This window comes from Gobio gobio (assembly GCF_949357685.1).
Source record: "Gobio gobio genome assembly, chromosome: 21".
Classification (NCBI taxonomy): Eukaryota; Metazoa; Chordata; class Actinopteri; order Cypriniformes; family Gobionidae; genus Gobio; species Gobio gobio.
In genome coordinates, this window is record NC_137117.1 from 8172138 (window position 1) to 8186156 (window position 14019).

Genomic DNA, 14019 nt, shown 5'->3' on the forward strand with positions numbered 1-14019 from the left:
GGTGAGTGAACTGGGAAATGGTAGCAACTGTTTACAGTAAATTGCTATGCAGATTACATGAGCATGGTTTAGAATAAGTGCACTGTGCACAACTGCAAATTTTCAGATTTGTCTGTTGTTTTGCCCTTATGGCTGGTTATATAAGCTAACTTTTGCTCACAATCCTAAAAGTTTTCAGTCATGCAAAGTATAGTGTTTATTTACCATAATTAATCCTAAGCTTAAAGTATCAACTTTTCTTGTATGTCTAAATTAAACCAAAGTGCTGTTATTTAAATATAAATTATTCTTTAGTGTGAACATAAGGGACCATTTACACAACTAAAAACTGAAAACTTTTTATTCATTTTGGTCGTTCATTTACACGACAACAGTGTTTTTAGACGTTTCACGCATCTGTGTGAACGGGGATCATTTTGACAATGTTGTCGTCTGTATGTAAAAAAAAACATAGGAAAAACGTTTCTGTTTTTAGTATATTGTTGTCATGTTAAAGGAACACGCCGACTTTTTGGGACTTTAGCTTATTCACCGTATCCCCCAGAGTTAGAGAAGTCCATACACACCATTCTCATCTCCGTGCCATAACTCTGTCTGACGCACCCACCGTTAGCCTAGCTTAGCACAAAGACTGGAGGTAAACGGCTACATCCATTGCGGCGCAATGATATTACACAGCGTCTGAAAATAGGCTAACTTCCGTCAACATAACCAATGTGACAACCTGCTGTCACAGAGAGCGTGCTGGGGACTATTTTCAGGCGCAGCGTAATATCATTGTGCCGCTGCAGTTCCTTGATCATTACCATAGACCGTAAAAAAATATGGACTACGCGACTTCATTGACTTCCGCTGACCATAGTTGAAGCTTTCATAGGCCCACTCACGGCGCTGACATCTTGGGACCGAGTCTGCGCAGTAGCGATCTCGAGACCGGAGTTGCGCAGTAGAGAACAGGAAGTAGAGGCGCGATTATCAAAAGCCCGCCCACACTCTCACAGATGCAGAACAATTCATTATGTTGGTGTGAAATAAACAGTTATGGAAGTGTAGAAATTAAAGCTAAAGCTGCAATCTCCTCCCAAAAATCCAGAAAAAAGTCCGTTAGTGCCTCAGTGACGACTTCACTCAGAGAAGCCGTCAATCTCAGCTGTCAATCATGACGTCACACCCCCCGTTTTTATAGCATCAAATAACTCACTAAAACTAAACTTATTTAAAAAACGAACACTTGAAATGAAATTATTTGAATAAAAACTGCCTAAAATGACAGAAACCATCTTTAGGAAACAATTATTTGAAGTGTAATTAAATAGTTTAGTGTGTCTCGCGCCCGTTCAAATACATGGAGAGGCGGGGTTTAGGAGCTATACTGGGACCGGCCACCGGGTGGGCGATCGAGGCGCGGAAGCTTCAATTTCTGACTGGAGCACTACAGGCTTGATCATTACGCAGGAATGAGAGAATAGTTCCTAGCCATATCGGTCTAGAAAATTGCAATTTTTCATTTTCCGTTGGCCTTAGTACACATTGTATACACATCACAACATGTAAATAGGAAAATGTTGGCGTTATTTTGTCACGTATTGAGCAGTAGGCTAGCTGGAGCCATTTACCTCCAGTCTTTGTGCTAAGCTAGGCTAGCAGGGGGTGCGTCAGACAGAGTTATGGCACGCACGGAGATGAGAATGGTATGTATGGACTTGGATACGGTGAGTAAGTCCCAAAAAGTTGGCGCGTTCCTTTAAACATACCTTCAGTGTTATCTAGAACAGGGGTTTTCAAACCTGTCCTGGAGAACCCCCAGCCCTGCGCATTTTGTATGTCTCCCATATTTGACACACCCTTCAGGTCTTGCAGTTTGAATCAGGTGTGTTAGATGAGGGAGACATACTATAGCTGTGTCCCAAAGTGAAGGGTGCGCACTTCGAAGGCCGTGCACTTTGAAGGTCAGGCCAGGCCACGCCTTCGAAGTGCACGAAGGGGGAACCGAGGGACAGGGTTGCCAGGTCTGCACAACAAAACCCCTCCAATTGCCAATCAAAAGTAGCGGAATCACGGCCAAAATGGCCCAAAATATGCGAAAAAAGAGGGGGGCGCCCGGTAGAAATATTGCTAAAGTAAAGACAACTTAAACCTGTGGACTATAGACTACAAACAACCCACATCAACAGTACTCGCAGCCCAATTCCAGACTTGGCAACACTGAACCGAGCGTCGTTGAATGGGCCAGGTGTGTGTCAACTGACAGCGGATGTTCGCGAGGAGATTTTAAAAAGAGAAATGGAGCAGAAAAGTTTGTTGTTGTTGTTGCTTTTTATGAGTTTTATTGGATTTTGACATGCTTCAAAGCCTGCGACGATGGGAGACCGGACCATAAGCACGTAAATCTGTAGCCTATGGTTAAATATTTAATCGTTAAGTTGCAACTGTTGTTTATTTATTATGTGAAATGTAACTGTTACAATATATTTTAAACATTTATATAATTACGTCCAAGCATAGGTGTCATTTACACTGGGGACGCTGGGGACATGTCCCCACCACTTTTTGAAATGGCTGATTTTGTCCCCACCACTTTTTGAAAGCATTTGGTTAAAATGTTCTGAAAAATCAAGCGAACCAAGAAATGTTGAAGGTTTATTTGCACAAAATAAAACATGCAATGCAGTTTAGATACAGAAAGAAACAATGTACATTGTCCAAAAAAAGTAACTTAAACAAAATAAACTATTACTGATTCTAAAATGACTCTAAAATGACCCAAAAACATGCATGCGCCGATCAGTAACTTGAACAAATTCTTGACACAGTTTCTTCTTGTCCAAGTTATACATTCTCTCTCTGTGAACATGACAAGCAGCCACACTGTTGAATCGGGTTTGTGACATTACGTTGTATGCTTATGATGTGTTTTCTTTTACATATGTAATGAATTTCAATGTAATCATTGACTTAACGTTCGGTTGAGCTGGTGTTGCAGGGACTTTTACATGTGCAGTCGACACTGTTGAGGGTTTTATGCTAAGTATTTTGTTGACTGGCCTAAGCTACTAAAAGGATTGAAAATAATCAAATATATTTGATATTTGAAATCCAACAAAGAAATTTGCTTTACTGTTGTCAACACATTTGCTTATCACAAGGACCTGGAAGACAAAAGGCAGGCCTGTAGGCCACATGAGGTGCCACACCTTTATGTGTGACAGTGGGGGAAGTTTGGTCAGTTTGAATGTTATGTGTGAGTTTGGTCTGATTGGTCAGTTTAAAAGAATACATTTGGTTTCAGTCACATGGTCAAGGAATAGATAAAAGGATTGGAACTGTGGCTCTCTCTTTTCCTCTGGCTCTTGAAGTCATCTGGGCTTCTTGTCTTTGCTCTCTTCTTCTCTCTCCCCCCCCCCCCTCTCTCTCTCTATCTCTCAGGTAACATTGTATTCATGCTGTGTACGATTAATGGTATAAGTTTATCATCTCATTCATCCATTTTGAAACTATTTTAAGTGTAACCATAACCAGATTTTGTCATTAAATCCTTTTTATTCCAAATACTGTGCTAACTAGTTTTGATTTAGTATTGACTTTGAAGTGCTCCCTATTGCAATACAATATAGTCATATTATAGCAACGCTCTCCCACATATTTTGCTATTGTAACTGCGCTTATCTCCGTCATTGGTATGAGTTGCAGTGGGTGGAAATAGACAAGAAATGTACAGTTTTCTTCCATCTTTCTGATAACGTTTTTTAGTCTAATGGCAACCCTGTAGATTGAACCATCTACAGGAGTCCACTCTTACACTATGCCCATTTTGATGCGCCGTTATTCAATATTTTTCCCATCCAGCTGTAATGTTTTTTTCATCTGATCTTTTGTCCCCACCACTTTTCAACACAAACTGACGCCCCTGCGTCCAAGTCTTTATTTAAGTACTTATTTTTATTCAATCCACATCATCTCAGATGCATTGTACTTTTTGACATGACATCCGTGGACTGATTCAGCCCCGCAAACCTGCGGACAGTGGAAATATGCACTCATCCCAGGTGAAGATGATGTCCCGCTGGCACAGGCCTTACCAGGTCTCTGTTGTGCATTACCATCCCGATCCGGCTTAAATTTAATCCCGCGCCAGATATCTGATCGAGCGCCGCGGGAATGTGGACCAGTCAAATCCTGTAGTCACCAGTGTGCTTTGAATTCTGGGATAGGGTGGGCTGCGAAGTTGTGGGAAGGTTCCATCTGCTGTACCCTTCCCCTGCCCGAGAAATGGAGGGCGCATTTTGAAGTCGCTTTAGAATTGCGGCAGCCTTCGTCGCACCGCTGTGACGCAATCGCACTTCAAATGTGGCCTTCAGAGGTGCAGCTTTCACATTGGGACACCCTTCGTTGCGCCGCTGTGACGCAATCGCACTTCAAATGTGGCCTTCAGAGATACAACTTTCACATTGGGACACCCTTCGTAGTGCCGCTATGACGCAATCGCACTTCAAATGCGGCCTTCGAAGTGCGCGCCCTTCACTTTGGGACACAGCTAAAATATGCAGTGCTGGGAGTCCTCCAGGACAGGTTTGAAAACCCCACATCTAGAATGTCATCTAACAGCGCTTGTATTTTTTGACTGCTTACTGCTTTCTGATGCTGTTTTCAGCCCATCTGTAGGGTTTCTTGTATGGTTCTCTCCAGGACTGGACTGGGGCTAAAATTCGGCCCAGGACAAACCCATCCGGCCCATGAATTCCCCCATGAATGTTTTTGCTGGGGTTAGGGCCTTAAATTCGAGTAAATAAATAAAACCAGGACAGGGACAAATAATGATGGATATTATTGAATTTGCTGCAAATGCAGTAAAAAAATGTAATATTGCACTTTTGTCACACAGAAATGGAATTGATAGTAAAGCACTGATTTTGAGCTAGGATGCATTAAAGTGAATTTACTGCTAATTAATTCTGTCATCACAAAACCATCACTCTTCTGTGAAACACAACATAAGATATTTTAAAGAATGTTGGAAACCAAACCATTTTGGTTAGGCTACCATTGAATATTGTATAGACAAAAAAAGAAAGAAAGAACAGTTACACAGAAAGAAATTAATTTGGAATGAATGCCATTAGGGTGAGTAAATGATCACATTTTTGGGTTGAACTACCCTTTTAAAAACAATAATATTTTAGAGTTAACACCTAATTTATGTAAGACACTGATATCTATCGCTCATTAAAATAATATTTAATTACGTGTCATTAGAACTATTAAAAAGTTCATAAAACATTTAAAGAGAAAAAGGCTTTGTCCTTGATTCATGGGATCCAGGCTTTAAAAAGGTGACTGATGAAAATGTCAACAAACATTTAACCTCAGCAAAACTGAAGGCAAAAGCAGTTTTGTTTTAATTCAAGGTTTATTTGTTGCCTACAATACATCTTCAACCAGTTACTACAAGGCAGTTATAAAAACAAAACAAATGTCCAAAAATTAAATTAAGATCATGAAAATAGGTAAATGGCAACATTCATAAATATGTACATCTTTACAAACAGAATGTTTAAAAGGAGGAAAAGTGCAAAAGTAACAACTCCAATGGATAACAGTCCCCACCAGTGAAACAGGAAACAAAATGTACAACTAAATAAAAAGAAAGAAAAACTATAGAAACATACTTCATTCAAAGCTTCCATCCATATTTAAATTCAATTTATTTACACTAGTACTTTTATTAAAATCATTTACTCCTGGTTTCAGCTTTCTTATTTCAATGTAACATTTTGTTTTGTAACATTTTGTAATGTAACATCTTTGAACAATGCATATACAACAACAGAGCTACACATTATAAACCGTTTTCCAAAACCAGCTGAACAACCAGTTGACCACGGAGTGGAGGGGAATAAATAAATAAGAAAAATAAACTGAAATGTGCTGTGAAAATCACTAATAAAAATATCTAAATCTTTGGGATGACAGACAGTGTGTAGTTTGAATGCGGAGACAGGGTGGGGACTTCCAATGCTGAATATTTTAAACACTAAACACAATTAAATTATCAAACAACACATAGTATTGAACTCAAATTTACATCAAATTACAGTACTTTTCTGACACCTCAAACTCCTCATTCTCCAACATGGTCCCCTGAACAGATTAATCTAAAATTAGCACACTATAAATTATATTGTCCTGTGTTTTTTGCCGATTACATCTTCTAGTGTTGATCCTGGCATGATGCTAATTTATATTTAATCTAAAAACAGTATTGTAATTTTACTCCATAGTTACTGATACTATGCTAATTTGTTTGTAACTAGCATTTTAACAAAACTTGATCACCTTTTAAATATACTTATGCCTTTCCAATCTGATAAATCTATATCTATATCTAATGTACAGCATATTAAAATATATATATATGGATTCTATGTATTCTTGGACTGGAGAAAATGTGGCATGCTAATATTACAAATTACACACTGAATGGTCATTGGCTGATGTTAGCATAGTTTCCTGTAGATGCAGCCACCTACACAACCAAATTTACTAACGTTTACACAATTACAAGGAAAATATTGAATTATTGGCTTAAGGAACTTTCAACATGTTTACACAGAAATTATGGCAGATAATTTAATTAACATCACCAGGCATGTGCGCCTTATGTGGCTTATCTTAAAGCTTGTATGACAACATTTATTTACATGTACTAGAATATTATAACCAGTAGTTTGAGAATATTGTAACATTTTAAGAGAGAAATAAGTTTAAGTTGTGTCTATGATTCAAGCCCATGTAGCCAGTGTTCTTCTTTCATTTTCTTTCTTTTCTGAATTACAGTTCCCTTTTAAACTTTGTAAAACTTAGGTCATGGTACAGGTCAGATCATGATGATGAAATCATGTGACACAATTCTTGGGTCTTAACATTAAGGAAAAGAAAGATATAATTTAAAAGATGTTGTGTACAGTGTTTCTGTTTGGATCTGTGTTCAAGTGTAGAGATGAGCAAAGTAATGCTTGAATCCATATTTTACTAATTGTGTGGTGTTGTTGAGTGCACTGAGATCTCTAAAGTACAATGAATTACCGTTAAAATGTTGTATATCATGTGCTTAGTGTTGTGTCTTTAAGTTGTGTAACATGTTCCATGTGGACGTTTACGTTTATTGTTTCATTTCCTCCTTATATGTGCTGAGCATATGACATTGTGTCCATCATTGCTGCTTCCTATGCAAAACTGCTTGAGCTGAGACACTGGAACTTTTCCCTCAGTGACTGGACAATAGTGGGCTGATTTACGTCTTGCTCGCTGCAATCCGGATCATTCCACAAGTATTCCTGCACAGCCATATCAGGGTTAGTGGAAACCTGCTGTCCTTTTACGAGGGTGTCTTGAGGCGGGGTGCAGTACTTCACTGCGGTTTCCGACAGACTGTGTGGCTTTGCTATTTCTTGCTTCTGTTCTTCACCCTCATCTTCTGAACGGATCTCTACATAATCGTCATCATCATCTCCAGTGTCTTTAAAGTTGGCCAGATAATTCTCAGTGGCACTTTGCGCATTCAGTGGCACCTGTCTGTTCAGCACAAGTATTTGCTCTGAGTCCCGCAGTGTCATATCACTCGGCAATGAGAGGTCTGAGGATCCCTGGACTTGGCATTCTGGGAGGCTGTGCTGTCGATGCATTTGTGTCCTTGATTCTTTTCCGTTCACTTCCCACACCTGATTACATAGACCCCTGCCATTTTCTTTTCCAGCCTGGTCTATCAATGAAGATGAGGACTGGCAGCGATTATAGGATGACACCTTGGTGTTTCGTGGTCCAATAGAAGAGTAAATGTGATCAGAGTCATCTTTACTTGGTGTCACACAGGCACTCCAACGTTGATTGGGTGGAGGACAAGGAGTAGGCGGAAGGTTCTTCAAAGCAGGGGTTGAACTTGCAGTGGTCAGTTTTCTCTGTGGGGTTGAAGTGCACACTGCTGTTTCTGCTGACCAAGGCACAAAATCAGCAAGTTCCCCATTACTATAGGTGCAGTTCAACCAGTCAGACTCTTGTGTAGAGCTCTCAGATAAGGAGCTGGAGCTGGGGTAGAGTGGATGAGGGCCGGCAATACTGATAGATGACTTCAGCACTGGAGGAGTGGTCGGGGAACCCTTAAAAACCACATGGTCATACAAATGAGAGTACTCTGCTATTCTTGCACCTAAGCAGAAGAAAGGAAGCAAGACAGAGGCATTCATAAACCAATATACCACATTGTTCAATCTTTGCATCTATGAGTAACACATTGTAGAACAACGAAAGAATAACATTATCCATAAAGTATGTCTTACCTATTGCAGTGCCACCTTGTTTCTTCTCCTCCAGTATAGATGCCAGGTCCTTCTGTTTGCTTAGCCTTAGCTTAGCACAACTGGGTTCATGGTCCATGCTCTTCATCTTCAGCAACTGGTTGGCCTTTTTGATCTTCTGACTGTACTGTCTAGCCATGAGGAACACTCTGTTTTTGCCCCTATCCCCAAGCTCAAGAACCTGGTCCCCAGATTCCCCAGCCATCAGCAGACTAGAGCATCCAGAGTCCAAGCTAGTAAACAGGGTATGAAGCTCTGAGTCCTTCGGTGAAGAGATGTCCTCATCGTCCACCCGGAAGCTTCCGCTGCTTAATCTTGCGAGTTTATTGCGAATACTCTTCACTGTGCCAGGTTGAGGCTCAGGGATAGGGGGCAGAGGAAGGGAAGGGGCTGCAGGAGAAGACAACGCTCCATCATTCTCATCTAATGTAGTTTCTGGGAGGAGGTCTGGAGTTTTAAAGATAGGGATCTGGAAACCTGGAGGGGGATTAGAGGCTGGTGGGTTGGGTGATCCGGGTGCAGCACAAACAACAGGGATTGTTTTTAAGTGTAATTTACATGAAGAATCACTTGACTTTTGTGCAGAATTAGCTTTCTTATTTGGAGATTCTTGTGCTTTGCATTGGGGATCATTACTTCTCTGTTGCAACATGTTCATTTTACTTGGAGAGTTGTGTGTTTTTCTTGGAGAATCTTGTGCTTTGTTTGAGGAATCATGTGTTTTTTTGGGAGAGTCCTGTGTTTTACGTGCGTTGTCTGTTCTGCTTACAGGAAATGCAGCTGGAAGTCTGTCCGGTTTCTTTTCATTGTTCCGGATGTAGTTTTCCAAATCCGTCCAGATCTCATCCACTTTTTCCAATGTATGATCATCTGTGGAAAGCTGAGATGTTTCAGTGTCTGAAATTGCAGCAGAGGAATTATGGGGCTGATCTGCCTCTGCCATATTTGTAGGACAGATTTTTTCCTCAGATACAAACCCTCTTAAAATCTGGCTAGCCATGAGATCTACCTCGGATGTCTGCAAATTGTCTGGCTTTCCATCATCCATCTCAGCTGCAAGGACTGGGGGCTCCCGAAAGACAATGGTGTCGTAGATATTCTCCTCATCCTCAACGATTTGCAGCTCACATGCCTCAAATGGCTCCCCGTCTTGACCAGAAGACCTATTGCTCTCACATGAACTCTCAGTTTCAGTTGGAGTTATGATAACTTGAGGAGCTATCCTAGATTTGACCTCTGCTACCTCAGGGAGGCCATGGTTAACTTGATCTTTGCGGATAAGTCCCATGGCCTGAAGCTCCTCATAACTAATGTTGTCATAAACATTCTCAATATCATCTATCGTTAACTGCTCGGCAGATGATGACCCTGAGATTTCATTGCTTGAAGACTCAGTCTGGTTGTTAGTCTCTTCCTCTTGTAGGGCTCGATTGGTAGGACTTAGTTGCTCACTTTGGTTTTCTCCAACACTGCTGGCCCTACGAAGTACTCTGCTCCTGCTTGTAGGAAGGTCTAGGCATGATGCTTTAGTCTGTTCAACATGCCAGCTACAGGGTCTTTCTGAATGGTCAGCGGTCTCATGGTCACTCTCGGCATCATGACTGCTAGTCTCATTCTCCGTTGGCAGGAACATCTGATAGATGTCTTCATCATCATCAATTTGAAAACTCTTTTGACGAGTGGGAAACATAGCTCTCCGTACTCGATGATCTGTCCATATGTTGCGGAAAGAAGGTTCCTGTCCAGTTGCCAGCATGTTGCGTGTGTTGTATTCATTTCCATCTGATTCAGGAGGTGCGGTCACCCGTAGGATAGGGGGGGTGATAACCTTATTTTGCAGGGACTCTTTAGCAGTCTGAATGAAAAATGAATAATAAACAGTTTACCATACATAAGATTAGTGCTGCCGGAACTAAAATAAAATGTGACCCGTGCTGGCAAAATGAGTGGTAATGCGCACAGGCTAATTTCGAGCTACAGGCAAAACAAGTGACATTTTTTTTTAATTTGAGGTTTTCACAAAAAATGTGTTAATTAAGCCCTCGTATAGCGACCCCAATGCTCCACACAGCAATTAAACATCTAAAAGTATCTTTATTTGTACATTTTCTGAGAGGAGTACCTTTCCCTTGTCAATTAAAAAAGCTGATTTCTCTGCTCGCTTCTGGACGACTGCGGCTTCCTCTCAGCACAAGTTTGGTATTGTTTTAAAGCACAGTATTCCAACTTTGTGAATATTCATACCAAATTCTCGATGGCATGAGTCTGAACCAATGAAATGTGAAACTCATGCTGATGTCAACAAAACCATCTTACTCGCACTGACAGATCCGAAGCGTTTGCACAAAGATGCCTCAGACAGCGCAATATACACATGTACAGTTTTTCAAAATATCTTTTTGAGCAAGTATTGACATATTCACGCAAATCTGCAAATCTGAATGTGAAAGTAACAAAAACAATATCGTTTTTGAAAATGTGCTCATTGTGATTCATTTTGCCAGGACAGGTCACAAATATTGATAACAACAATTTGTTGAATTATTGATTAGTGAGATTGATCAAGTTTTCAAAGCATGGGAGCCTTCTATACTTTGTGTAATGATCTGTTTGCTTTTCTAAGTATAAATGCAAGCCAGCTTCATTCTTTGAGGCATGTTGCTAAATCTCAAAATAATTCAAATTCAAATGTATTTATTTGTATAGCGCTTTTTCACAATACACATTGCCTCAAAGCAGCTCCACAGAAAGTGCATTTCATAAATGTACATTGAAAAACAAAATAATAAGTGGTGTGAACTATGTCCCAGCCACATCATGTGTCACCATGTCCTTACCTGGAGGTCTGCATGAGTAAGGTCGTGGTTTCTCCACTGGTCAATGCTGTCCACCGACACTTGCTGGTTTAGTCTTTTCCGGCTACCCTTCCCTGGCACTCTCAACTTGCCCCCAGAGCTCTGGTTGTGCAAAAGTTGTCTCTTAGATTTCATTTTCATAATAATTTTTAAATGTGAAAATAAGTGATGTGCATGTCCTTGCAAAGATTGCAGGCACAATGCTAGGCTAGGACTAGTCACAACTAGTTTGTTAGCTTAATCTGTCAAGTGCCTTGCACAATGGACAATGGTGATGAGAAAGACTGAAAACCTAATGTCAGAGGCCGCAGTTTCTCATCATTATGTCAGCAGATCAGATCCTACACCCTTAAGGCCCCGATATACTCACGGCAAAGTTCGTTTTCGTTGTTCGTTTAGGGGTAAAACCAAGTTCAAAATACGTGACTAGCGATATACTGTTATTGAACATCCGACGCCGCCCACACTGCTGAGAGCGAAGTTTAGATGAATATGTAAATATGTGCTGTGCGCTTTCCTCTCAATAACAAAATAAACACACAACAAAACTGAGGAAACAGCAAGCATTTTAAAGCATAAGAAAAGCATCTGATCATATCAATTTGAACAAGCTCTACGGCACTGTAGTAAAGCCACGTCACATTTATTTATATATCCCTTATACAAAAGATAGCTTAAAATCAAGCAGCTTTAACGTATTAAACATGAAAAACAGTGTCTGTGTCTCATTTCATCAGAAGTCCAACTTAATTTACTACTATAAAGCAACTCTCCAGTGTGTTCATGTTTTCACGGTCTAACCTCGACCGACTGAACAGGCCAAATGAACCAGAAAAGCTTTGGCAAGCTGATTCGAACTCCCAAAACAAACTTCTTTTCGGCCTGATTTTGTTCTAAATTATGTCACATCAGTTCGTTTTTCGATTTCGCTTGAATTATATCGGGGCCTTTAGCCTACTAGCATCTCCTTGTTTGTCCTATTTTAACTGACCTCTAACTAATTATTAATCGAGTGAAAATAAAAGCATCAAATGTCAATTCAGACTAACCAAACCAGTATCATCCTCATCATCAGCATCCTGTGGATGTGGCTCTTCGTCTACATCACTGTGGTCACCAGGGTCCAGTGATTCCTGTGATTCGCTGACAAGGCTACGGGATCGGCCAATAGAACCCAAATTGGCCACAGGCGACAGCAGAGTGACTCCAAAGCTAGAGCGCTGTGAGGAGCAAATACATTTTTTTATTACTTGTTTAAGATTTCTCATTAGATTTGTATGGATCAATGCTTGCATGTTATGTGTGGTGTTCTTTACCTTTTGTATATCTGGACTGGATACTACAGCAGCAAGGAAGAGAGAAAGAAAAAAACATATCAAAACAATGTCTAAATAATTAACATTATTTGCACAATATTTTTTCTTAATTATTATTTTTCAAACAAATGCCACTTACTTATATGTTTGGAGTTTTTCAATAACTTAGATAAGGGCTCTGATGAGACAGGAAGACATGTACAGCAAGACAGACAAAAAGAATGAGTAAAATGATGATCAATGAAAAATTATGTTTGTTTGTTTGTGCTGTGGGTCTCACCAGTCTTCCTGCGTACTCTCCGGGGCGAGGGACCCTCTTTAGTGTTCACTCTCTTGTCATCAGAGTTGTAGTTTAAACTTGGGTGGTCTGAATAAAGTGTATGAAATGTAGTCATTGCAAACACACATAAAGTACCAATATAGTGGCGTATGGCTTTCAGTTTCAATACTTACTTGCGGTATCCATATCCAGAATGGCCTGCTTAGCCTGTGGACAGACAGAAAGAAAACGGACTTCCTCAAATACTTAATTATAAAGTATTCATTTTATAATTGAAACTATTAAAATTAAAAAAGTGTTACAATTTGGGTGAAAAAAAATAAAATGTCACAATGCAAAACATCTGAATGTTCCTAAAAAATGTCATGTTCTTAATGCAAAATGTTCTTTTATATACGATTTAGACACAACTAAAGGTAAATTAAATGTGCATAGAAAAAAAGTTCAGGACCTTAAAGTTAGTCGAATCATGGGTTTACAGTATACCTTTAAGCATACCTTAATAAGAGTAAACAGAAATTTGCATCTTTTCTCTTTGAAAAGAGAATTTTCTGAACTAAATGTCCTCTGGATGGCGCTATGCCCTCACTTCTGTAAGTACAGAGACTTCTGCTTCACCTTCAAAGTTCTTTCATTCTCTTTAAGATGTGAACTACTTTATCATGACATAGTTGAGTGTGAATAGCCAGATTTGGCCACAGCTGCCTAATCACTGAGCACATTGTACAGAAGTATAGTTAGGGAAATGTGTCTATGTGCACGTTCTTACCTTGGCCGGTATTTTGGCGGGGTGGTTTTCAAGGATCAGTCGTTTTAGATGCAGGACCCACATTCTCTTGTCCTGTTGAGACTTTGCCTGAAAGAGGATTAGAGATATATCAGCACAATCTGCAAATTTAAGATAATTTACTGACACACCTCTACAAAACAACTGTGACCGAGTAATCCTGCAATTAAAGAACATCAACACCAATCCTTAAAATCAAAACAAACACTTTCATCAACTGGGTGAACGTCAGAACAATCAGTAACTAACACACAGATGTGATCGACTGGAACCGCTACTCAGCAGTGACGCACTTCACACAGTTCATTTCAAAAGAAAGTAAACTCTCTGATTTTTCATTACAGCAATACGGTTGGAAAACAAAATTGTTTTCTCAATGTTATAATGACACGGGGTCATAGGTGGATGGATGGATGTTCTATTTCATAAC

At 39.9% G+C, this 14019-nt stretch overlaps 1 protein-coding gene across 2 annotated transcripts in view; it reads right to left on the reverse strand.

Moving 5' to 3' along the window:
• Positions 1–5397: 5397 nt before the first annotated feature.
• The window catches only part of LOC307117738 (pleckstrin homology domain-containing family G member 1), a 66222-nt gene continuing 57600 nt past the window's right edge, over positions 5398–14019 (reverse strand). For both annotated transcript variants that reach the window (XM_079802775.1, XM_079802774.1), the window contains exons 10-18: positions 13572–13658; positions 12976–13009; positions 12803–12889; positions 12662–12700; positions 12523–12545; positions 12256–12426; positions 11189–11308; positions 8334–10206; positions 5398–8203 (exon numbers count right to left, since the gene is read on the reverse strand). In XM_079802775.1, coding sequence (XP_079658901.1) covers positions 7224–8203; positions 8334–10206; positions 11189–11308; positions 12256–12426; positions 12523–12545; positions 12662–12700; positions 12803–12889; positions 12976–13009; positions 13572–13658 — 3414 coding nt within the window. In that variant the 3' untranslated portion in view covers positions 5398–7223. The remainder of the gene's footprint in view (positions 8204–8333; positions 10207–11188; positions 11309–12255; positions 12427–12522; positions 12546–12661; positions 12701–12802; positions 12890–12975; positions 13010–13571; positions 13659–14019) is intronic.